At 31.2% G+C, this 27091-nt stretch overlaps 1 protein-coding gene across 2 annotated transcripts in view; it reads right to left on the reverse strand.

Annotated features, from left to right (window-relative positions):
* Positions 1 to 715: 715 nt before the first annotated feature.
* FZD3 (frizzled class receptor 3) overlaps positions 716 to 27091 on the reverse strand; it is a 72254-nt gene continuing 45878 nt past the window's right edge. For both annotated transcript variants that reach the window (XM_039875883.1, XM_039875884.1), the window contains 3 exons: positions 16589 to 16737; positions 14639 to 14872; positions 716 to 8754 (listed from right to left, as the gene is read on the reverse strand). In XM_039875883.1, coding sequence (XP_039731817.1) covers positions 8541 to 8754; positions 14639 to 14872; positions 16589 to 16737 — 597 coding nt within the window. In that variant the 3' untranslated portion in view covers positions 716 to 8540. The remainder of the gene's footprint in view (positions 8755 to 14638; positions 14873 to 16588; positions 16738 to 27091) is intronic.

A 27091-nucleotide genomic window follows, 5' to 3' on the forward strand; every position in this document is an offset into this window, starting at 1 on the left:
AGATCAAAGTAAGCTTTCTCCATTATAAAAGTTTATATAAGACCAAGACATCTAAATTAATATTGGATTGCACTAGATCAGCTCTTGTTAGCTAACCCGTTATGCCTATTACTCATAATACTATAATTTATATGAAGAGATATAATCTGAGTTAGGACCAACCCAATTTATCACCTTTTAGATCATAGCTATGTCTAATATTGGGGATTTTCTGTGTAGAAGCTTCATACTTTTATATTTCTATGTTCATATGCTTTTATTCTTATAACCTGAAATATAGGTATAAAAAATCTTTAAATGGCATTTTAAGGAAAACTTGAGTATGTAACAGCAGTATTCATTATTTTAGAATGCCACTAAGAAAATTCTATAATTAGCATAATTTGAGTCCATATTAGATATTAAGGGGGAGTTATTTAGCCTTTAAATGATATCTACAGACTAATCCTTTAATATAAAACAATAACCTAGGTTATAAAAGCTTAAAAACTACACACAAACTTAATAAAAGCCTGTGACTTATGTTTTCCCAAAAGGTATTTGCTTCAATTACTGAAGTCTTTTTGATAAAATACCTTTGAAAACTGGACAATTTAAAAACAAAACAAAGCAGTTTTCTTGATAGACCTGTGGTTACCTGCAGTTTGAGAGTCTCCTTCATACAGGCTCTGATAGGTTGATAAGCGCTGGATAAGTAGTCAATTTCTTTTTTTTCCCCAACATATCTCTTAAGAAAGATCTTTGGTTTTTTTTTCCCTTAAATATACATTATGAAATTGCCAAGTGTTTGATCACTTTTGACCAACAAAACCAGCAATTTCACATAGTTCAAAACATTATCCAACTATGACCACATAGTAAGAATCTCCTTGGCCTGATTCTCAGAAAGAACAGTTCATTTACAGGAATTTTCTGCTGAGACAATGATAACCTAACATATACAACACTGTACAATGTTAAGAAAACAAGACAAAACAAAAAAAGGCTCAAAAAAATTATATATTACAGAAAATGAAATAACTGATGAACTCATTAATTAGACCCATAAGTATATATAAATAATCCCCCAATTTCACTACCAAATTAAAACAAAATTAGTATTTTCTTAATTAAAAATTATAAATTAGAAGAAACAGCTTCTATAGCTCTTTCAATTAACAGAATTTGACAATTTAATAGCTTTTGAGTGTCAAATGAACTTTTCTTTTTAGGGCTGGGGAAGAGGGATGATGGTGGTGATATCTTAATCATGCCAAAGTAAATGTCTAAACTATGGTCACCCTTCATATATGCAATACTTTTAAACTTCAATGAAAAAAATAAAACTCTCAAAAATAAAATTTGGCATTTGAAAATAAAAGTAGAAAAGTGGTTTGAAGTTGGTGTTAAGATATATGAAATTGGATAATTCTAGAGAGGTTAAATTAAAAAAAGATAAATGATGAATTCAAATTTACTCTGGTAACTCATAGCTAAGGTAGAAATAGCGCCTGATAGCAAGAGAACTTCCAGACTAATATTTTCACACCAGAGTCCTTTTTATGATTTAAAAAAAAAAATTTTAAGTTCCCATAATAAAGAAAATACATTATTTTCAACTCAATGTAAAAACCAACTGTGTTGATCTTGTCTCAGAAATATAGAATCATTCCATGTTAAATGTTTTTGCTGACAAGAGTAGTTCAGGGGAAAATTATCTGAGGCCTAAGGGAATAAGGGAAGACATTTATAAACTTCCTTTTCAAAACTGGGGAGGAGAGAAGTAGTTAGAGAAATAGAAAAATTTGTGGATGGAGAATACAAATTAAATCACTCTGGGATTATCTGCTTTATCTTATAGAATATCCCATTATCAACACCCAGAAAATATTCAAAGAAATGTTTGGACATAAAAGTCAAGTTTAATAAATGTAATAAAACATGCAGAGACAGAGAGCTGAAAATAAAGACTATTTTTTAACAGGCAATCGGAATAACACTGTAATATAGGTGTGTCTGAATGAGAGAATCTGGGCATCTAATTTAATTTCTGGAATGCAGGAGAGTTGCCTGATTCAGTGAACTGGCCAAAGACAAGGAATCCAGTATAGTCAAAGAAATCACACCAGAAACAAATTCACTTTCCTATATCAACTTTCCATTATTCTTCTCTACTCTTCAGACCACAAACCCAATACCTAGATTGCAAATCTACAGAGTAAAGTGTTCAAGAGATTGATATGAGCTAATGCAGACACTTAGGGCAAAGACAGTGATCTTTAAAAGTAACAGGAACTTCCTTGGCCTGGTTCTCAGAAAATACAAAATCTACGAGAACTCAGTTGAAAGTTGAAACTAATGGAATTACTTACTACATTTTAATAGACAGTTAAAAAGGCGTTATGGAAACATCTTCTGCACAGCCAGAAAAAAATTAAAAATAACAAACCACATTATCTCTAATATTTTAAAGCAGGACATACACTTGTCCATGGCAATCTGGCAACTATATTTATTCAATGAATCTAAGACTACAGCTTAAGAATAATTATTGAACAGAAAAATTTCAATACACTCCTCTAAAACTGTTTTTACATTTTATAATTATTTTAATGTCAGTAAAACCTGATAGTTTTTTAATTAGCTACATGGGCTAGTGCTATCACTGCTTTATTTACTAATTTTATCTTGAATACAGTTTATTTAAAGTTTAGACTAACTAGCTATATTCATATTTAAGAGAACAAAGACCATAAAATTTCATGTCACTTTATTCTGTATATAAATTAAATTACAGAAATAAAAGTGAAAGAAAGGTGCTTATGTTGGTGCTTTAGGAGACTTTTTCCATGATAAAAAAAAAAAGTCCTATCAACTATATGTAACCTTTCTTTCACTTTTATTATCTGTAATAAAATTTTCCTCCTTTAAAATTACTTAAAAATCATGAATGGAAAACAAAGTTAATAACATATCTGAATCCTATCAACTTAAGGATAAATTGCATTAACAGTACAAGTTGATCTAGAAAATACAGTTCATGGGAAGAATAACAAGAATAAAAGTAAGCCCAGAATGATTATAAAATGGTCAAGGGACAACCAAAGTAGAGACAGGTGGAATTTGAGACACTAACTAATCTAATGCCCTTGTTTCTTTCTTTTACAGATGAGAAAACCGAGGTTCCAACAGGTAAAATCCCAAAGTTATAGAGCTCATTGAAAAAAGGGGCAAGACTAGAAATCGGGTCTCTTGCCTTTAAAAATAACATAATGCATTTTTACTAAATAGTAAAAAATCTGCCAATTTGGAAAACAAAAATTATCTAGCTCTAATGTTTTTCTGTTTAAGCCAATAAGCACAACACAAAGAAATATTTGTAAATTAACAATATAAACAAGGTGACATATAACAAAAAACCCAGGATGGTGATGATGATGATAATAATAATAATAATAATAATGTAATTCACCCTACTTCAGGAGATATGATAAAATAACAAGCTTGAAAAATATCACTGTCTTATAAATACTAATATTACTAGTGAATGATAATTGCCAAAATAATAGAACACTGAATCTTCAAATTCCAAATTACAAGGCAAAAAATCTTGTTTTTCTATCAAGTAAAACTGGTGAAAGTGGCTAATAAAATAAGAACAAATTAAGATAAGATTAAATAAAATAAGATTAAAATTAAGTTAGAAAAATCCCTAGGCAACTGACTCTTATCAGCTGGAAGGTAAAGGATGCTTAGACTTCCTATTCCTTTCCCAAAACTCATGTAACTGGACCAAAAAGGGAAGAGATGTCAATATAATTTTTTTCATATAAAATGATATAAGAATAATGTATAAAATTATACTAGGAAACATAGCTGAATTAAATGTAAACATTTTTATTATTTTAATCAGTTTTAAGAAGGGATAAAAGAAGTTTAAAAGAATGATGAGTTCCTTTCTAAGTCCTGGTTCTGTAAAGATGCTCTTTTCTGTATTTTTATGTGGGGGGGAGGGGGGAATGGAGAAATCCTTACTTTTATGTGGGTTTAAAAATTATACATACAAATATACAAACAAGATAATGTTATGACTTAAATTTAAAGTTTTGTACTGGTGAAAACCAACAAGTTACAGTAATCACATTTTTAAAACTTGTTCTTATAAAGAATTAGGCGCATGAAAGTTCTCAAAGGAAAAAAAAATTATAAGGCCTACACTACTCTATATTTTTCTTAAAAATTTCAGTGGTCAAGCTACTTTATATAATTCCATATCAAACATAACATATAATGGAGATCCTCAACTTCTGTTGAAAGTGACCTACAAATTCAACTATAAAATTTGAGAGCACACTGTGGTATAACATATATTAAAGAGTCAACACAATTTAAGGGCATAGCCACTCATTTTTAAAAAATAATTGGATTGTTGATTTAAAAATTGTACCAAATGAATACTGTTCTAATTGCCGATTTTGTTGTGATTGCTATATACCACTGAAGACCAATCCTTGTTTTCTATAACCCCCAAATTCTAACAGAAACATGTAAGTAATTTACAGATTACAGAGCACTTTAATACATGATACGTCATTTGATGCTCACAACATCCTGTGATGTAAGTTGGGGCCATATATTACCTTATCTTTATTTTACACTGAAGAAATTGAGACTAAGAGAAGTTAAATAACTTGTCCAGTTTACATCATAATGGGTCTTTGAATTCCAAGCCCAGTGTAATTTTCATTACACTAGACTATGGCAGTCATCCAAGTATAATATATGAATGTACCTTTGGCATGTCAAAAGCAGTATAAATATCATATGAAATTTTGGTATATTGTTTCCTAAGCTTCAGTCCAATAATCCACTATTTTATCAAAAAAATTTAAGTAGTTCCTTTTATTTCGTGGGGATATAACCTAAACCAAGATAGTTACAATTTCGGTTATTTTCAGCTATCATTAAAAAAAAAAAACTAATGAGGTAGGTTAAAATGTAGTAAAATTTTCTAATTTGAAGAGATTTTTAGAATTTTTTAAATCTGCTCTAGGAAGCAGCAGAAAAAGAAAATCATTACTAATAAAGGTTTGCTTGATTATTTATTCACTCAACTAATAAACAAAGATCTAACTTCACATAAAACCAAGCTATTCTAAAATAGCTTTCAACTTTAAAAATTAATATAAAGTGTAGGTACAACTTTGTATCTATATTTCTTTAAGTAGTAATATGAACTATTACTACAGAAGAAATAAGCTTCATTTGGTACAATTTACTTGTTTCTTATTACTTGACGCATGTTATTTTGGTAAAGCAAACTTTTACTTAGTTTAAATTCAGATCCTTCAAATTTCTTTGAAGTGAGACTCTCACTAGGGTAAAAGTGAGTTGCATGACATGAGTTATTATTCATTTGTTTATTTACTGAAAAATTTACTATCTACTAAGCCCTGTGCTAGTTGTTGAGTTATTAATCAATTGTTCTTTGAAGCTAGTTATTGTTTGGAACTTAATATTGTCTTGGATCGTTTAATTACTGAATAAATTAAATACAATATTGGTGAAATCAAAGTATTTTTCAAAAAACTTTTGATTATATAGTAACATTTCAGAGAGCACTATTATTTTCTCAGTTGTCAACTGAACAAATAAAACACTAAACATTATCATATGCCAATCACAACACAAATTAAACATATGGTAAGAAAGCTGTCTAAAATTTCTGTTTTGCTATAGTTCAACTGTCTCTTTTAAAAAATTCTTAATTTGGAGCACTAGTTTGATAAATAACATGGCCCAAACTAAACACTGTTATTCAAAACAATAGATTAAGTAAATTTTGTGTAGCAAAATTAAGATACTGAATGTAACTGAAATGTCAATATAGCACTTACGATGTATCAACAGTTTAACATAGAAGCTACAAATGAATATGTAAAAATCAGGAAGTATAAAGTTAGGATTTTCATAGTGCTGTTCACTTAACTGTCTATACTTGGCCACTTGTACAAGAAAACCAATTAACATCTTGGCAATTGATAATATAATGCAGATGGCAATGACTAACAACATCTTTGAGCTCAAACTGGTACCTTCTATTTTAACTTCTTATTTTTGTTAAAATGTTTGTGTTAGTCCTCTCTCAGGCTGTTTTCAGGAGAGATTCTCAGACAAAAGCCTCAGGAATTACTAATTTACTTATAAATGAGCTATTATAAGTTTGGCCTTCAGAGAAAAGGTTTACTAAATGTCAGTTACAGGGAATTCCAATTCTGCCTGTTTTGAACACTCCAGATCCAATGGGAAAGAATGAAGACAGAGGGAAAAAAAAACTTTTGGGGCCAAATGTTCAAATATATCTTACGAAGAATTAGTAATAATAAATATTAAGATATATGTACTCTGAAAGAAACAACATGACATACAAATTATTTTTAGCAAAAACCTGACCTCTGTCCTGATAAAAGCTTCTTTTTTAACACCTAATTTTTTGGTACTTTTTGTTTTTAAAAAAAGAGTAAAAGTACACATGAATTAAACACATGGCAAGGAAGGTAAAATAGCTCTCGAGCAAATCTCTTAAATCCTCAATAATCTTACTCCCTTATACTTCATGCTTTAGTTTTCAAAGCACTTTCATATGATTTTTCATTTGATCCCTATTTGACAACTCTGTGAGGTAGGTATTTATCTTCTGTCTTCATTTACAAACAAGGGAACGGAAGCTCAGAGCTCAGAGAAGTTGACTTGTTAAAGATCAAAAGCTAGCATATGACAAAACCAGTCCTCTCTGGAGTACAGAATATTTTTTAAGGTGTGATTCTTGGATGACCTGCATAAGAATCACCTGTGGTATTTTTATAACTACAGATTTTAAAGTCCTACCACCTCTGAGTTACTGAATAAGAATCTTTAGGAGTGGAGCCCAGAATTCCACATTATATAATGGAAAATAGAGAACAATTATATATCAGGTAATGATATAAAAGCATAAGATGGAATCCAACTAGATTTTCACATGATATAATATGCCGCCATCAGATCATCATCAGGGGTAGTTTAGTTTAAAACAGCCTGCAGCCTGGATGCAGATCAGAACTAACTGAAAAGCTTTTTTGAAGAGTACCAATTCTCATCTGAATGAGAGGAAAGTGTTGGGCATCAGAGGTTCCCCAAGTGATTCTTATCTGTAGTCAAGGTTGTGGACTGCTTGTTTAAATATGCTTTTCTATACAACACATCCAGTATTTTCCAGAATTTTTCTTTCCATTCTGATCAATTTCATGCCTGATAAAGTTCAGAGTTTTTATTGCAAATTATTTAAACATCACAAGACAAAATGTCAAACATTTTTGAGTTGATATTTTTAAGATTAAAAGATACTTCACAGCAAGACTAATCATGCTTCATTTAGCTACAATGATTTTCAGATACCCCAAATAAATCATCACTTTGGACTTAGGTTTATATATACTTCAGCTGTAAACAAGAACAATGAGGAATTTGAAAATAAGAGTGGGGGGCGAAAGCTGTAGCCTGTTTGCTACTGGGCAATGCAAGTGCAGTCAACTCACTGAGATAGAAGCAGCCTGGATACCAAGATCTGGTGGCTTTCGCAAGATCACATCTCACTGTAGAAAAGTACAACAATGAATACAGAGAAAACATTTTGCCATTTTGTAATTGTGGCTACCACAAACAAACAAACAAACAAACAAAAAACTTTATAAGGTGTGATGCCCATCTTATTACATACCTCCAAGGAACAGATCTGAACAAAAAGTTCTCTCTGAAATCAATACCTCTGCATGGGAAAAGATGGCTACAAATTATTCTTCCATCATGCATATGGATAAGTTATAAAAACACTGCCACTATATGTAATATTTACAAAAGTAATAAAAACAGCTCAATTATAGGGAAAAAATGCCCATTGCCCTCCAGATCCTGTATCTCTCTGGATGAAGTTTATTTTGATAGACTTTTGAAAGAACCTTCAGTAGACTAATCAGATTATTCTGTTAATATTATATTCTATTAGCTAAAATACCCTTGATGATTTATCAAATTCTCCTACAATTTAAAAACACAGTTCTTTTTCACTTAATGGAAATAAAACTACAAAGTCCTACTATTCATCTGAGAAATAAACCTTGCATAGAAAATCTCTTTAATTCTGAAATATTGTTTTATTAACAGAACAACAGAATGTTATCTCATGACTAGTTGATATTATATGAAAATTTACTACAAAGCAGTGACTACACATTTAGGATTTTTCTAAATATAAAATAATTGGGTTTATAAAAATGCTTACCAGACAAATAATTATCTCTTCATAACCTAGGAATAAGAACTATTTATGTGACAATAAAATTCTTACATTTTGGACACCTTGATGTTCCAAGTTTGACACGATAAAAAAAGCAAAAATTTACTTTTCCAATGGATACAATCTGTACCTGACTGAACGCATAACAGTGAGTTACAGCAATCAGTCATGCGAAGGCAAAGAATAAAATCTTTTAAACGGCACAAATTTTCCACCTTAGGACAATTTAAGCACTAGTTCCATCTTCTTCAATTACCCGATTCATGCTGGTGCCATGTGTGATGTGAGTCATAGGATTATTACTGAGATCTCGGATGCTGCTATGTCGTGACTGTTCATTGAGCCGATGAGAACTACTGTGCCTGGAGTGATCTGTTAGTCGTGACATGCTGCCATGAGGTAGTCTCTCTTCCATTCCTCTGTAACTGCAGGGAGTGTACCTAACACGGGAGAGTTTATTTTGAAACAGGTAACAGAACACATTAGAAAGTAACATTAAAATTTTTCATGAAAATGCCACATTAAGTGAAATGATTAGGAAACCAAAAGAGAAAAAGTAACAACCACCTTTGAAAATTTACAGTAATTTCATTAACACTGTGGAATTATTCATATGGCTAACCAAAAAAAAAAAAAAAAAGAGGGGAAATCTACTCATTAGATTCAGAGTTAAGGTCCTAGTGTTTGCAAAACAGACAGAAGCTATTAAGTAGAGCTGACTGACAGAGCTATGCTAAGTATGGATACTTTCTCATCAAATGAGTTTTGGGTTATGGGGTTGGTTCATGGAGAGGAGGAACAGAAGAAATGCGGCACTGTCCCAGAGAGTCTAGAAAATTGGTTATAGTCAGAAGTACAGCAAACTCAAATTTTACTAAAAGACTAGGAAGAAGCAGCATATGAAATTAGAGGAGAAATTTAGTGTAACCAAAAAAAAAGTGAATGAATTGGCAAGCAATGATGATGGTATGTGCTGACAACTTCTTTCCAGATGGCCTAGTTAACAGCTGAATTAACTACTACAAATGGTCTTAATTACTTTTCATTAGACCTGAGGCTGTGAAGATGCTATTTCATAGAAGGTATATCTACTTAAATATACGTAACAACTTCCTAACACACTGTAACTTGTATTTCTGCTAAAGCAAATTTTCTCAGTACCCCTAACCCAAGCAAGACTCAGCTTTTGAGTCAACTGGGCTACACTGCTTGTTGCAGGTAGTCTTCTCCACCATTGTAATTATCTTGAAAGGCAGCAGTGGGGAGCTGTTAAATTTTCTTTTGTTGTAATCCTGACACAGAACCCCCCACCAAGGGTTAGAAAATTCACACTCATACATACACCTTTTTGTAAAAAATATTTAATTTAGTATAACAAAACTCAAAGGAAACTTAACTGAATATAAATTATAACTTTAATTACTATATTAAATTTTAAGTAATGTTTCTAAAAATAGAAAGAATAGAGCAGGCCATTTCTTTCTTAAATAGTCATCAAAAAAACTAATTGTAAGCAGCTGAAGACCTACTGGCTGTCAAAGCGTTCATTTTATCATTCCTTCACAATTATAGCAAATTTCATTTGAAATTAATATTAATTTTTATAAAATTTATAAATCATTTATAAAATTAAAGATTGATTCATACACTACTGAAGTGATTTAGTTTTACAGTAGTGCTTGTTAAATAATGTTTTCATTAGATCATAGAATTTAAAAATTGAGAAGACCTGTTAAAATTGTAAAAGAAAGCATTTCTTTTGTTTCCAATTTTAAATTGATTTGCATGTTTTAGTAAAATAATTACAATGTTTGCAAATGAAAATATTTCAGAATGAATTTGTTATTCTATTACTATTCTGCAAAGTGATTACTGCCCTAGACTGAGTGAAAGATTTTTCCAAATATGATTTGCCAGCTAATTTAAAGATCTTTCACCTCTCAATGACTCATATGTATCTATTTTTTAAAAAAATGGCAAATGAAAAAAAGCAAAATATGATGCAGTTCTAGGGGTGATATTAAACTAATTAAAAAATAAAAACACTATTAAAAAATATGAATTGGGTATTTTCTCAAATGAAACCTAAATCTTTGAGTTACAAGACTCCAATAATATATATTTCACAGGAAAAAATTACTATATTGAATTCTATGTCTAATTATTTAAGTGAAATATATGGCTATCCACAAAATTCTAGAATCTGAAAAACCTGTCCATATGTAATTAGGAATCAATGACATAGAAAAATAAATTTAAAACTACAGTATTTAATCTCAATTGTATATATGGGCATTACCAAGTTTATTCATCTTTTGACAATCATTTAAAACACGGTGACCATCTACTGTAATACAAAATATGAAAATGTACATTAATCTTAATAAAAGAGAAGGCAAAAACAATTAGGATGGTTAATTTGCTAAAAAAAAAAAAAAAAAAAAAGATTATATGGTATATTCCATAGTCAAAACGAAAGAAATTTGAAGATGACTTACTCTTTTTGATTCTCTATACTATTTGCTACCCGACATCAATAACTGAATTCACTGCAGCTTCGCTAGTATCTCATCATGCATTCCCTAGCTTTCCCTTGTTGTGTCACCTACTTCCTCAATCATTCATTCCCAAACCTCCACCTACCTTTTCATCCACCTCCTTTTCTACCCATCCTCTCATTTAACTACCAATTACTTATTCTTTGAGGTTGACATACATGTGAAGTTTATTTACCTAAGTCTATTTTATTTTACACAGCACTGAGATCAATAGTTATCCATCAAGGAGTCTGGACTACAATGAATATTGAGAAGAGGGGGTGGAAGTGGTAGTGGTGGTGGTGGTGGTGGTGTGTGTGTGTGTGTGTGTGTGTATGTGCGTGCATGCGCTCTCATAACCAAAAAGCCATGAGATGATGAGAAAAAGATGGCCAAAAATAGTATTAACCAGTAAACTTAAAAACTCACTGATGCAGAAAGAAAACTCCATGAAATGGCTTTTGGAAGTGTGAAAATCCTTGTTTAGACTTTTAGGTTCAACATGGTCCTAGAATCTTACAAATCTGCTCTGAAGTTCTGAGTATGGCAAAGGGTCTTACAGTATGAGTGTTCGTGGACCACATTATAGAACACCCTTAGTAGGCTGCCATTATAGTTCTGGGTCCTGAATTTCAAGGAAATGCTCACATTATTTCTAAAGTCATTAGTTATTCAATAGATTTGTATTTTAATATACATATATATATATACCTAGTACTGTGCTAGATGCTGTGGGGGAAATACAGAGATGTCTGTCACCTGGTTATCATTCTTTAGAAGCTTCAAATTTAGCTAAGGAAAGACAACTATATTGAAAATAGGTCATACCAAAATAATGATTAAAGAGCAATTAATTAACTGCCATGGATATGGGAATTAAGCAGGCCTTAAAGGATGGGTATGATTTTGATTAAGGAGAGAGGCAGGAAAGGCCATTATAGGAAGTCATAATCTAACCTCTGGATTATGTGACACTATACTTTTATTGATTCCCTCATACATCTATAAACAATTTCTCTGAATGACATACTGGCTATTCTTCCTGTATTGTTTTTACTGTAAGTATTTACCAAGGTCTTGTTTTTGATCTGTTCTTTTTATTATGATGATGATGATGATTTAAGGGATTCTGTCTCACAATTTTAATTTCCAACTCCTTATACTAATGATTATAAACTTTCTTATCTAAGCTCCAGTTCCATTCAGATTACAGAAGCTAAAATCCCCTATATTTAATTACCTTCGGAAATTTTCTACTCAATATGAACTTATCTTTTGTTACCATTCATTCACCCTCTAAAATATTTTCACAGGCCAATGTGATCTTTCCCTTTTCTGAAGTTCTAGTACATCAATCATCTCTATCACTCACTGTTTTAATTATATGCTGGCTTGCACTATCATTTAATTGGTTCTTATGTAGGTCTTATCTTCGCTATAAGGTTATATGCTCCTAGAATGCAGAATTACACTTTACCTTTCTTCTATATATATTTTTATATACAGAATGCCACATGCATATAGGCATTGTACTATAAATAGATGTTCAATCCTTACTGAAAAGGATGAGGTTAATAATATCAAATGTCAAATAATGCTTATTATACATGGAGGGTGGTATTGACAAAACATATTCTAAAAGACTCTCTGATTCCCTTCCTCCTTATGAATGTCTTAACTAGGACCTTTAAATTACTGTAGAAATGTCCCAAATGGGCTTACTTAAAAACCTCCTTCTCTCCTATGCTGTTGCCAAAGTAATCTTTCTAAACTACAAACCTGACTGTATTACCACAATTGCCCAAACATACATACAGTACTCTAGCCATAATCCAGTACTTAACTGTAAGCTTTCTGTCCAACTTTCCTCTGCATATACTGTTTCCTTGTCTTTAGTTTCAAACTGCCTCCTCTGAGTTCTATTAAAAGTATAAGTGCTATGTTACTTGTGAAGTTTCCTCTGACTTTCCATGATGAGTTAGACAGTTTACTTCTCTGGGATCCTAAAGCACCTTGTAAATGATTTTATTATACCCACTGAAGTGTATTACAACTGATTGTTTACTCTTCTGCCTTCCATATCTGCATCTCTAGCACTTAGAATACTTTTTATATGGGAGTGCTGAATAGAAGGAAAAAGGCAGGAAAGAGAAAAGATATTGGTTAAAAAAACAGGTCATTGGGGATACACAGTTTACGTAGGTAAGTAGCAGTAAAAGAATAGATATATAAGAAATGAAGAATGAAATAGGTAGAAAGAAAATATTCAAAATATTCACTTCGAAAATCTGTCAAGGAAAGGAAAAAGAAATGGAGAAAAGATAAAAATATATCATAGTCAACGAAAGACAGCTGCTTTTTAAAACAGAGTAGCTGACTCTGGCAAAAGACATCAGGTTGAGAGGAAAAACCAGAAGATCTAAAAAGAAAGTAAGTATAGGAATCATATCCTACATTAGGACAGAGAAGACTGAAAGAAAGCCTGAGATAATGTTAAAAAGATACCAGATAGTTGTAGAAACATGTTTTAAAGTGAACAGAGAATGCTTTCCATTTTAGGCATAAGAAAGGTTTCCCAAACTAGAAATCGTAAAAAAATAAAACTTTGATAGTCTTCTCTCTTGCTGCTATTAATCCATCACTAATTCCCATCTTTTCATTTCTTCTTTCTAAATATTTTTCAGATCAGCTCTTCCTCTCTTCCCACTGCCACTAGTTTCCTGTTAACTTTCACCATCTCTCAACTGAATTATTGCAAAGCTCCTAAGAAATTTTGAATATTGTGTCTTCATTATCAAATTTAACAAAGAAACACATCCAGCCTTCTCTCAAACAGTATTTCTATGAAAATTTCTCTGACCCCCATATCCTTCCTATTTTGTAAATAAAGTTTTATTGGAACAAAGCCATTCCCATTTTGATTACATATTGTCTATGGCTGCTTTCATGTTATAATGGCATAAATGAATGGTTGCAGCAGAGGCCATATGACTCACAAAGAGTAATATTTACTATGTGGCTCTTTATAGAAAAAGTTTGCCAACCTCTGGACTATCCTGTCTTCCCTCAGTATCCATGAGGGATTAGTTCTAGGATCCTTGAGGATGGATACTAAAATCTGAGGATGCTTAAGTCACTTATATAAAATGGTGTGGTATTTGCAGATAACCTATACGCATCTTCCTGTACTCTTTAAATCATCTCTAGATTACTTATAAATATCTAATACAATGTAAATGCTATGTAAATAGTTGTTATACTATACTGTTTAGGGAATAATGATGAGAAAAAAAAGTCTGTACATCTTCAGTACACACACATCCATCATAGGCCTAACTACATCGTATGTGTCAGCAACAAAGTAACATTTTTTCTCCCAAATATTTTTGATCTGTAGTTGGCTGAATCTATAGATGCAAAATTCACGAATACAGAGGGCCAACTATGCCACCATATTCATATTTTACTTTAATTGTTCACTTATAATAATAATAGAAGCTAATATTAGGCACTTACTGAGATGGGCACTGTTGAAGCAATTAAACACATCTCATTTATTTTTTACAATATTCCGAAAAGGGCAGATATTATTACTATTTCCATTTTATAGATGAGGAAACTGAGGGGTTTCATTCCAAATCCCATGTTTTTAAATACAACACTAACAGTGACTACACTACCTTTCTTAATAGACTGAGTTTATTAAAAACAAAGATTATGAAAGATTCTTAAATTGTGTAACTCTAATGCAGCATATGAAAGAAACTAAACTACCAATAAAACTCACCTGCCATCACGGGACCTGTGGAGGCTGCCATGGTAGCTGCTCACTTTGCTATGGACACTCCCTGCTTTGCTTCTCTGATCATCCACCATAGCCAGCTGAGTTGAAGAAGCATGTGTGGATGTTCCTTGAGTAGAAGTTCCTCTTGATTTTCTTATAATAGGAGTATTTGGATCCCTCAGGAGGGACTGAGCAAAATCAGGTTCTTGGAGTACCTGTCGGCTCTCATTCACTATCCTAGACAACAAAACACTACGTTTAAGATACAGATTAACATTCCTATAAACTAACAAACAATACTTTTGATACACTGATGTTATTCTTGAATTTAATTGCTCTCTACATAAGTCTTTAGGATAGATATAAGGTAACATTGTTGACAGAGGAAAGAACATAACAAAAATCTGTATCAATCTATCCTCTAAAGTGGTATGATGGAAAGAAGACTAGGTTAGAATAAGAAAAATCAGGATTTTAGCTCCAATTCTATCAGTAAATATGTGATTTTAAGCAAGTTGTTATTTATTTTCCTTTATTTTCTTCATTTATAAAATGATGGATATAATTTCATGATTTCTAAAAAGTCCCTTTTGGCTAAAGAATTTTGATTCTCAAGGACACTAAAATATTACAAAGTTATTACTATAAAGTAGAAAAATTGTTTTATTGCATGGTTTATGGAAGTAGCGAAGGCCTCACTGTGGCATAGATACAACATTTTTTAACTTGTAAGAGCAGTTGTTTTAAGGCTAAAACATGATTTTATGGCAGAAGAAGTTGTCTAGTGCTGGAATAAACATGAGTGGTCATAATAAGAACGAAACATATAAAAAATTATGAAAACATGTGATTAATTCCCAGACATATTAAAGGCTTAAGAGAAAAAAATTAAGATGATAAATTATTGTCAAGAGCAAACATTTTTAACTGCTATGAAAGTGTTAAAACAGATGGACAAAGTAGTAATTAAATTAATAAAAAAATTAAATATTTGCAAAAATCAGTGTCTCAGTTTATGTGACTATGAGAATCAGAGTTAAAGTTAAAATAAGATAAACAATTTCATGAAAAAAAACTCCAATATGTAAAGATTAGATCATACAGTAAGTACATATATTCTGTTTTCAAACTACAAAAGCACTGTTGTTTTTAGTGCTAGAATGAAAGGGCTGAAGGAAGACTAATATTTGTTGAGTACATGCATTGTGCCAAGTATTTTAAATGTATTCTCCTTTGATCTTTCTTAATAATGTTTTTTTATGGAGACTAATGTCCTAAGAAGATATTTCTAAGACGATATTAGGTATCTATTTACCATGATACTCTAGTATGCAGCATGGCAAACTATGAATTAAAATACTTTCTTAAACATATTCCATTTTATCTACTGATATCATTTTTCTATTTTGGCATTAACGTGTGCTGCATCAGAATGGAATAACATACTATCTCTTTAAATCATTTATGGTATACTTGGAAGAACAATGAATAAATGGAATTGGAAGTCTAATCTAATACCTGTATGACTTTGGCCAAGGCACTTAACTTCTCTGTTTCTCAGTTTTCTCAATTTGTAACACAGAGATGCTAACACGTACCAACCCTCACAGGAATATATTAAGAGGATAAAAGAATATATACAAAAGCATTAATTTGTTTTTAATTTTAAAGAATTATAATTTGGATTTAAAAAAATAAATACCGGCCTTCTGTCAAATATTCTGAATTTATAAGGCACAGATCTTAAGCCCAATTCTACTTGGCTATTTTCTCAGAAAAACTTTTTAGCTTTTAAATAGTATGTTATTGTGACAATCTCGACTGACGGCAGCTGAGGTTACAATTTTGTTGGAATACTTCCTCCAAATCCAAATCATTTTAATGTAAGCAATGCAAAAAAAAATTATGTGAATGTGAAGTTTGTAAACATTGTGATAATTTACTTCAACTTACTCTTTTTTCCTACGACCATGAAAAAAACTGGCCCATTCAAAGCATGTCTTTTTGCTTCCAACCCAAAAAATGGAGGGAATACCAACTATGAGAGCCATCAGGTATTTCATCAGAAAGAGAATCAGATCTGGACGACTCATGTGAGTGACCTACAAGGTGGGAAAGAAAAATATGTTGAGTATATAAAAAGAACTTTCTATTAAAGGCCATTATAATATCACTTAATAAAATAATAGTAAAATAATTCTACAAATTTGATGTTTTCACTTATACGGTTCTATAATTTTCTAGGCATATGGAAAAGACACACTCTTGAAAATTTGACAATAAATTTATAATCTATATTTGGGTCCTATATTTTTCTTATTAGCTCACATTGGATATCTTTTAAAGATAAAGATTATTGTCGAAATAAATCATGAATAGGAATAGAGAGGCTCAAATGATACCTATATTCTTCTTGGCCAATTTTGCTAGTCCTATCACTGGTCATCACAATATAAAATTAGAAAAGTATTAATCTTTTCTTCACATTTTATTAATTTCTGTTGTTATCTTTAATATGCCCTCCCTTTACCTACTTCATCTTTACTCTGCTGGCTCTTTCCAGGCTTCCTCTTTAACCTCTGAGTTATTTATAAGTGCATTTCTAGCTTCTAGTCAGATGAGCTTTTCAAAAACTTTTTATTGCTGGTTTCAAGTTTAATTATTGAGGTCAGGGAATGTGGCCTATAGATTCTGGTAACCTTAAATTTTGGAGACTTCTTTTGTGATTTAGGATACAATTTTTGTAAGTATTCCTTGTGTGCTCAAAAACAACATATATTCGCTATTTGTTGGGTACAAAATTTTCTACATGTATTAGATCAACTTCATTAGTTGTGCTGTTCAAATCTTTCCTATATTCTTGACTAATTTGTTGTTTACCTACACGTTTTAATAGAGTATGGTCTCACATAACTGTGAACTCATCAGTTTTTTTCTAATCCTATCAGTTTTCATTTTCAAGCCTCTATGACGTGTTATGTAAATTCAGTAATGCTCTAGCTTTTCATTTTACTTTATTAATGCTCTTCACCTTAAACTGTATTTTACCTGACATTAATAAACATCAGCTTTTCACTTCATCACACCAGCACATTTTTCCAGGGTATCTTTTCCTATTTAACAATGTATTGCTTTCAAGTCTGTCTGGGTTATACTGCTTCTTTTAAGCAGTATATAGTTTACTACCATGAAAAGGTAAAGTCCATGAAGAGGCTTTTTCCTTGCACTATTTTATCTCCAGAGATAGACCAGTTTCTGGCACATAGTAGGTGCTCAATACATACATACATACACTTAAAATATATACTTATACAGTTGACCCTTGAACAACATCGGGATTAGGAACGCCAGACACCTGCCCAGTCAAAAACTCACATAATTTTGACTCCCTAAAAACTTAACTACTAATAGCCTACTGTTGACTGGATACCTTACCAATAATATAAACTGTCAATTAACACATATTTTGTATGTTATATGTATTATATACTGTACTCTTACAATAAAGTCAGCTAGAAAAAAAGAAAATATCATTAAGAAAATCATAAGAAAATATATTTAGACTATTTAATGAAAAAAATCAAGTATAAGTGGACCCACACAGTTCCAACTTGTTTTGTTCAAGGGTCTGACCCTGTATTGTTTAAGGGTCAACTATACTTGATTTTATTAGAAAAAAATTAGTTAAACTTATTCAGCACTTGAACAAGACAATGCTCCTAGGACACTTTAGCTACCTATATTCCTTGTTATTATTTTCCAGAGATTAAGAATAATCATTACAAAAATAATTATTTTTATTATCATTGTTAATTAACTTTTCCAAAAATGCATCCCTCTCCTACCTTTGGGTTTCCTTTTCTTCTTGCTAACGAATGCCCTGCAAAAATTCTTACAGAGGTATATCAAAGATAAATTATTTTAGTTTCTGCCTTAAATGGTAGTTTAGATGGGTATAGTTATCATCTCTCAGCATTTTAGAGATATTAGTTCATTGTCATCTACCTTCTATTGTTACTTTTGAGAAGGCTGTCTAGTTGATAAACTTTTAGAGATTTATTTCTTCTCTGTGGTAGCTTTTAAGTTTCTCTTTATCCTTTTGTTTTATAGTTGCAATGAATGTTTCTTGTTGTGATTTATTTTTATTTTCCTGTTTAGTATACTTTTAATCTGAGGACTTAAGTTTTCAATCCTGGAAAATTCTCAGACATTAGCTCTTCCGTTATTGCTTCTTAGTCATTCTTATGGCCTCTTGTTCTATAACTCCTGTCAGATATATATATAGAAGTCCCTCGATCTATTTTTTATGTCTCTTAACTGCATAATTACATAATTTTCAGTATTTTATGTTCTATATTCTGCATTCTAGGTCACTAATTCCTTCTTCAACCATATCTACTTTAGAATTCATATTATATAACAATTTCTATAATTTCATTTCTAAGATGTCTAATTCATTCATATACTTGTCTGTTCTTATTTCATTTCTGCTGGTTTATCACAATTTCATATTTTTTAAAAGAGTTTTATTATTTATCTTTTGGAGAATCCTAAACACACTTATTTTAAATATGTCTTTAAAAATTATTTTACTACTTTCATTTCATATGGGAGTGAATCCATCTTTTGATCGTTGATTTTGTTGGATATGTTTCTTGGTTTAGTTTTCTTCTTTTTTTAGTTGTGCTTTGGAATTGTTGTTTGCAGATCTTGAGTGAGAATCCTCCCTCTCTGTTCCTATCCTCCTCTTTCTCTCTCTCCCTCCGTCTCATGATTTTTCGTTTGTCTTCACCAGTGCCCATCATAACCTAGTCAAAAAATAGTGACTGAGGACTCCAGACATTATTGGCTACTATAGATTCAGGTACTGAATCACTGAAGTTTGGCTTAACTATTGGTCTTAAGGCTGTATTTATGCCCTCCCACCTCTCTATAGAAGTATTTTTATATTTTAAGTGTAGCTTCAGGGAACACTTGGTAGTACCTCTTATATAAACTTCCTTTAGGAGCAGGGAAGCCCCATTCCCAAATTCAACTTTTAATCAGTGAGCCTAATTCTGGTCTCCTGATTTCCATGTGACATTTTTACTTCCCAATACCCCATTGAAATTGAATGCCCAGTTACCTCCAGCCACTTCAGACCTGGTGTACAGTAGGCCCATGTTTTTCTCCAGTTATTATTTTGCATTTCTATTCTCAAATTAGTTTATCTTGTCTTTTTTGATTAACTAAATTTTTTTTCTTATTCTGCCTTATCTATAATTGGCACATGATTATAGTTGGTCTGGTAAGTGTAAAACATGGAACTTAAATTACAATCATAACCTGAAATTAAGGAGGAATTCCTCTAAAATTTACATAAAAATTTACCAATAAATATTATGGATCACCTACTCCTCTAAGAATAAGATTGTTCAAAATCCCATGAAACTTATACAACAGAAGTAAATAAGGCTTGGTTTGTATTCCTGCCAACCTAATAATATAGATAAAAATTCAAATTAAAGAATCACAGAATAGTTAAAACTACAATTAAGAAGAAGCAGATAAAGAGACACTAAAGCAGATCATAAATAACCTCATTAACAAATACGTGGCTTGTTTTTTTTTACACTTCTATGTAGCATCAGGTATTGATGACCATCTTGTACTTTACAAACCTTTTATCTCCTCTGGCTTCTGTAATACTGCAGAGTCATGATTATTTTACTAATCAGGCATTACATTTTGTTGCTGACTTCCTACTTCTGCTCTTTTGCCCTTTTCTCTACCACTATTCTCTAGACTGAAGTTCTTCAAGTCACTCTTCTATTCTCTCTCTCTTTATACTCTCAGCTAATCATTTAGACTTAGAAGTCATCAAGTCTTACTATTTACCTAATGAATGAATTGACTTTCAAGTTAGTTGTTCTATAAGAATACAATTAGTATGGCAGTACTAATAAATAAAATACAAGGTTGCCTCTTCCATGTTCAAATAGCTCTAGCTATTCTGCTCATTTGTCCTTTCATCCTCTGGAGCTGTGAAGAATACAGCTACCATTCCGGAAGTTCCAGTCAATTCAATGAGATACCCTGCCAGAAGTAAAACTTTAAAAAACAGTGTAAGTACTAGGGACAAAGAGACAATAAGACTATTCAGAAAAGTCAAGAGAATCAACTGAAAAAACAAATAGAAACAATCAAAGGGTTTAGCAACTAAGCTGGACAAAATAAATATATAAGAATCAAATTTTTCTTATACACAATCAATAACCAGGTAAGAAACATAACAAAAACAATTTAATTTATAATATCAACAAAAACTATAAGACACCTAGGAATAAACCTAGTAAGAAAAAGAAAATGACAAAACTCTATTGAAAGACACAAAGAAAAACTGAAGTAAAGAAATATTCCGTTTCTACATACAAAGACTCAACATTTTAAAGATGTCAATTTAATTATCCCCCAGAATAATCCTATTCACTTGATATAATCTGTAAATATCAATAGGATTTTTCATAAAACATGAAAAGTTAAGTATATAAAAAAGTATTTTACACAAATGAGGAAAAGATAGATTAATAAATGATGTTTGGATGGTTGGCAATCCACTTGGAAACAAAATAATTTAGGTACCACCTCACACAATAAAAATAAATAAATTCTAGACAGATAAAAATAAATCATAAAAGTATAAAAAGAATAAAGAACATTTTTATAATGGGGGTATAACAGGCCTTTTTAAAAGAGTAATATGAAACAAACCATAAAAGGAAAAAACTGACAGTTTTGCTTACTAAAAACTTAAAACTTCTGCAGAACAAGAAATCATAAATCAAATTAACAGACTAATAACTACATAGGAATATCAATTGTATTTTCTACCAATAAAGCAAACCCAAGGAAAAGAAATTGAAAGAATTAATAAAGATAAAATAAATTAATTATAAGAAAAAAGAACTAATAAACCCAAAAGTTAGTTATTTGAAAAAAAAACATCCTGTAGCCTGATCAAAACAACAAAGGGAATGCAGAAATGATAAATAAACAGATACAAAGAAAACAAAACTAAAATAACATTAAGATATTACTTTGCTCAATTTCATGCAATCAACTTGAAAACTAACAGGAACAAATTATAAGAAAATTAAAAAAAAAAAACTGACCCAGAAGCTAGCATAAAATTGTACCTACTTCAACATACTCCATAAGACAATAAAACTACATCTCATTTATGAAGTTTTATGCAAACAGAATTCAACAGCACATTCAAGAGAGTATTAGATCAATAAGGAAATATATATAATAATTTCCATACATGCCAAAAAGGCATTTGATAAAATTAAATATCCAGTCTTGGTTTTTAAAAATTGTAATAAAATACTAACAGGTGATAAGCTCTTAAAGTGACAAAATAAATCCATTTCAGTCCAAAAGCCAATCATGCTTAATGGGAACACCAGAGGCTACTAAATATTCTCATTAAAGTTGGGAATACAAGAAGACGATCTACCACCACTCTTAATTGTTTCAACAGTTCTGATTGTAATTAGACAAAAAAAAAGTTTTAACTGTAAAGAAAAATTATTATTTATAAATAATATAACTTTATAAGAGAATAAAGTAAAAACTATCATAAATCATAGCAAGGTTGTTAGGTACAAAATAAAATACAGAAATCACTTTCAGATATATAAATAACAATTTGTAAGTAAAAGAAAGTAAATTCTTCATTTGCCATTGTTATGGGCTGAACTGTATCCCCCTAAAATTCATGTTGAAGCCCTAATTCCTAGTACCTCGATATATGACTTATTTGTAAATAGAGCCTTAAAAGAGTAATTAAGGTAAAACGAAGTCATAAAGGCAGGACGGGAAGGGGGAATCCTAAACCAACCTAACTGGTGTCCTTATAAGGGGACAAAGACAGCAGGGATGCTCACACAGAAAAAAGACTGTGAGAAAACAGTGAGAGAGTGGCTGTCCAGATGCCAAGAACAGAAGCCTCAGAGGAAACCAACCCTGCTGGCACCTTGATCTTGGACTTCCAACCTCCATAACTGTGAAGAAATAAATTGCTGTTGTTTAAGCCACCCAGTTCGTGGTATCTTGTTTTGGCAGCCCTAGCAAACTAATACACCCATAATAACAAAAGGTATAAAACACCTAGGAATAAATTTAATAAGAAAAATGAGTGACGAAGCTTTAAAACGCACTCCCCTTATAAAACATGTTCTTGGCTAGGATGAATCACCATCATAAAAATGCAAACTCTCCTTGATTCAGTCATTAAATTTAATATAATTCCAATAAAAATGCAAACAGAGCTATCTGGGAATTAAGATGATTTTAAAGTTTGAATAAAAAACAAACAAGCAAGACTAAACAGGAAAACGCTAAAAGAGAAGAGAAATATATCATTAAGCTATAATAAAAATGTGTAATATTGGGGCATGGACAAAGTTTTAGTACTTAATATATGTGATATTTCAAACCATTCAGGAAAAGATGAATTATTCAATAACTGGATTCTGTATAACCATCTAGAAAATGTTCCCCCTTTCAAAAGAAAAAATTTTACTTTTCAGGAACTTCATATTGCTCATTTTCAAAGAGAGTCACATAAGAAAACAAAAACGTTATCTTTCCCTCATCCTAGAAATAAATGAGAGCATAAACTTTCTTTTCAAATCATGACACTTGTAAGTTTAGCATCCAAAGTGAACAGAAAAGGGAAAAATGCATTTACTGTATATTTTAGATTTCTTTGGTCAAGTTTCTTTCCATGTGATATTAATATTTCTTCTTTCAATTCATACTACCAAGAATAAAATAAAAACCAGAAAAAAATATAAACCTAGTGGTTGCATACTATATCTCATATGAAGATGAATTCCTAGTAGATCAAAAATTCAAATGTAAAAACAAAACAAAACAAGAAATCATAAAGTTCAAGTTAAAGTTTTCACACTCTCAGGGCAGAGAATGACTTTCTAGGTTTGACACATAATTCAGAAGCCATAAAAGTAAATATAGATAAATCTGAATACATAAATAAAACTCCAACATTTCTGCATGGCCATAACTTCCATAACAATAGCAAAATGACAATTAAAAGGCATAAAATTGTTGCAAACATTAATGGCAGATAAAGGGGCTAATCTTATTAATAAAGAACTCTTACACATAAATAAAAGCCTACCACCTAAACAAAAATAGGCAAGATATGGATAGTTTATAGAAAATTAAATACAAATATGAGCTCAACCTCACGCATAGCTTAAAAAAGATTACAATTACATGATGGTTCTATTTTTCAGCCTATCAGATAAAATCCAAAAATCTGACAGCACACTGTATTAGCAAATGTGTAGAGAAGTATACTTGTATACTGCAGATGAGAATGTAAATTCATACCTCTGTAAAAGACAATTTGTCAATATTTATCAAACTTATGCCCTTTTTGAAACTACTATAATGTTATATGCCAATTATATCTCAACAAAAAATTAAACCCTTTGATCAAAAAATTCTTTAAAAAATTTACACTACAGATATATGCACACATATGTAAAATGATGTATGTACAAAAATTGTTTGCAATATTAGAAACAATATGGTTTATTCAGTCAATAGCATATTATGTCATAAAAAAATGAGAAAGCCTTTTCTCTTGAGGTATTGATTTCCCAAATTAATTGTTAAATGACAAAAAAGAGAAGTGTATACAGTAACAATCATTTGAGTAAAAAAGAATGAGAAAAGGAATATACTTGCTTGTATATGCATAAGCATAAGCATCTCTAAAAGGATATATATATAAATTCTTTGTAACATTTAAGTCACCTTTGGGAACGGTACTGGAAAGTTGAGAAACACAGGTAATGTGAGAGGAGACATTTTTCCACATACTTTTATAGCTTTTGAGTTTTGAACCATATGAATTATTATCTATATAAAAATTTTAATAAAAAATAGAATTTTTTAAGTATTAAAATTCCAAATATAAAAATAAGAGCTGGGCAGAGTATGAGAAAACACCCTCACTGTTGGGAGTGAAATAGAAACTGGTATAATCTTTCTGGTATACAATCTTGTAATACTTATGAAAAATTTTACAGTGTATACCATTTGATCCAGAAATTCTATTTTAAGAAATATAGCCTAAAGAAATAATAGGTCAATAATAGGGATGTCTAAATAAATTATGGTACTTCTAAATAACCAAATAAGCAGGCATTCAAAAATGATAATATAAAGTGAAAAAAGGAAGATATAGTCAATGGTGTGCTAGTACATGTTTAACAGATGGTTTTCTGGATGGAAGGGAGCCCTGGTTTACAGCATCTGCCAATTTTTGTGGTGTAAATATACTAACCATGGCTACTTTCAAGTACCAATGTGATATCACTAAATGTGAAGTCACGAAGAGATACGCACAATTGTCTCTAGTGAGCCTATGTGAGCCAGTACATCTAGTTCACTCCTAGGTGTAGACTAATGTGTCAAATGTAATCACATTTATATTTTAAAATTATATATAATATTTATAACATTATTTATATATAATTTTTAGTGTGTTTTGTTGCACACCATTATGCATTTTCTGGTTACCTACTTCTGTATAAGAAACCACAGCAAAACTTAATGGCTTAAAACAAGAATTTCTTATTATCTGACAGTTCTGTAAGTTGACTGGGCTCAGCTGAGTGACTCTACCTTGAGTTTTCACATGTAACTGCAGTCAGATGACAGCTAGGGCTAGAGACATTGAAAATCAGATCAGACAGAGCTGGACATACATATAAGATGGCTTCTTCACTCAAATGTCTTGCATCTCAGCTAGGACTGCTGGAAAAGGTGGAAGCTGGCTGGGGATCTCTTTCCCTTTGTCCTTCCCTCTTTCCCTTCATGCAGCCTTTCCATACATCTGATGACTGATGGGATTCCACACATCTTGTGGTTTCAGAGCAGTCAGACTTGTTATCAGACTGGCTGCTCACAGACCAAGCATTCTAAGATAACTTGGCAAAAGCTACGAAAGCCACAAGACTTCTTAAGACTTAGCCTTGGGTCATGCCTAATCACTTCTGCTAGTTCTAGTAATCAAAAGAAGTCCTTACTGTTGAATTGTATACCTGAAACTTACTGGATTTCTTTAACCAATGTCATCATAATAAAAATTAAATTAATAACAAATAAATAAATAAAAAGAAGTCACAGGGCTAGCCCAATTCAAGGAAGGAGACCTCACGAGGGCAACAAGTATGGTTCACTGGCTGGAGCAGGAAAGCCAGGGGAGCATGTCTCCAAAGAGTAGCTACTAAAATGTTAGAAAAATATACAGAAAAATGTAAATGTGATTTTATTGATGGGGAGGCATGTTTTTCCTCTGAGCATGTTTTATATTAATTTTATCCTGATATTTTGAAATATTTAAAAGTGGAGAAAACTATGTAATCAACATTTACAAAACATATTTAATCAAGAAAATTAATGGAATACCAAAAGCTCACATGATACAGTGTAAATGGATTATGGTAGATATCAATATCTACCAATAAATGTTCTACAAATGAAATGCTCTAAGAAATTATCAAAAATTATATTGATATTTAATATATAGTATACAGTGAATATCATAAGTATCTAACACTAGCTATAATGATGAATTAATGATGAATTAGAAAATATGATGATGAACTATAAATGAATCAATGCCCATTTACATAACACACACTATCTTGTGACTTCCTTATATTCTCTGTTACGGCACATTACTTCTTAATGACAGATTTTCACGTAATACTAAGAACAAATATATGTAGTATATAAAATGTATTGAAACATGTAAAGTTAGAACAGTGCTAGACAACTAATAAATGCTCAAACATATGGTGCATGAAGCACTACTGTCCCAGACTAAAAGGTAATTCATAAAATAGTCTGTGGTAACATAAAATTTGGATATCATATAATTTTCTTTGGAAATTCACATACACATTTGTATATTAAAGGCTCTAAGAAGTCTTGAAGTAAGGAACTGTTTATCTTTGTTCATCCCAGTGTCTCCTATGCTGCTATACACTTAAATTTCCCCATATGAAAATTAAGGGGTTGGAATATGTAGTTAAATTCTAAGGTTTATCCTAATAGCCTATTAATCTTCAAAATTTTTCTAAGGGAATTAGAGACTTGTTTTTATTATGGATACCTTTGCTCTAAGAGTTATTTTCCTTTTCTATGATTTAAAAATCTATCATACCAGTTAAAGTATACATGAGTTCCTGGAAAAGCAGAGGGAGGCAAGGGAAAGAATGTGACTGTGAGAATCATGCTTTAAATCACATCTGCTTATATGCAATAAATGGTAATGAAACAATGACTAATTGAAGAAAAACAATTACTTGTAAATGTAAAGATACAGCTTATATAAACTTACGTAATGTGGCCTAATGAAGAGGAAGAGAA

This window comes from Pteropus medius, unplaced genomic scaffold (assembly GCF_902729225.1).
Source record: "Pteropus medius unplaced genomic scaffold, Ma_sr-lr_union100, whole genome shotgun sequence".
NCBI classification, from domain to species: domain Eukaryota; kingdom Metazoa; phylum Chordata; class Mammalia; order Chiroptera; family Pteropodidae; genus Pteropus; species Pteropus medius.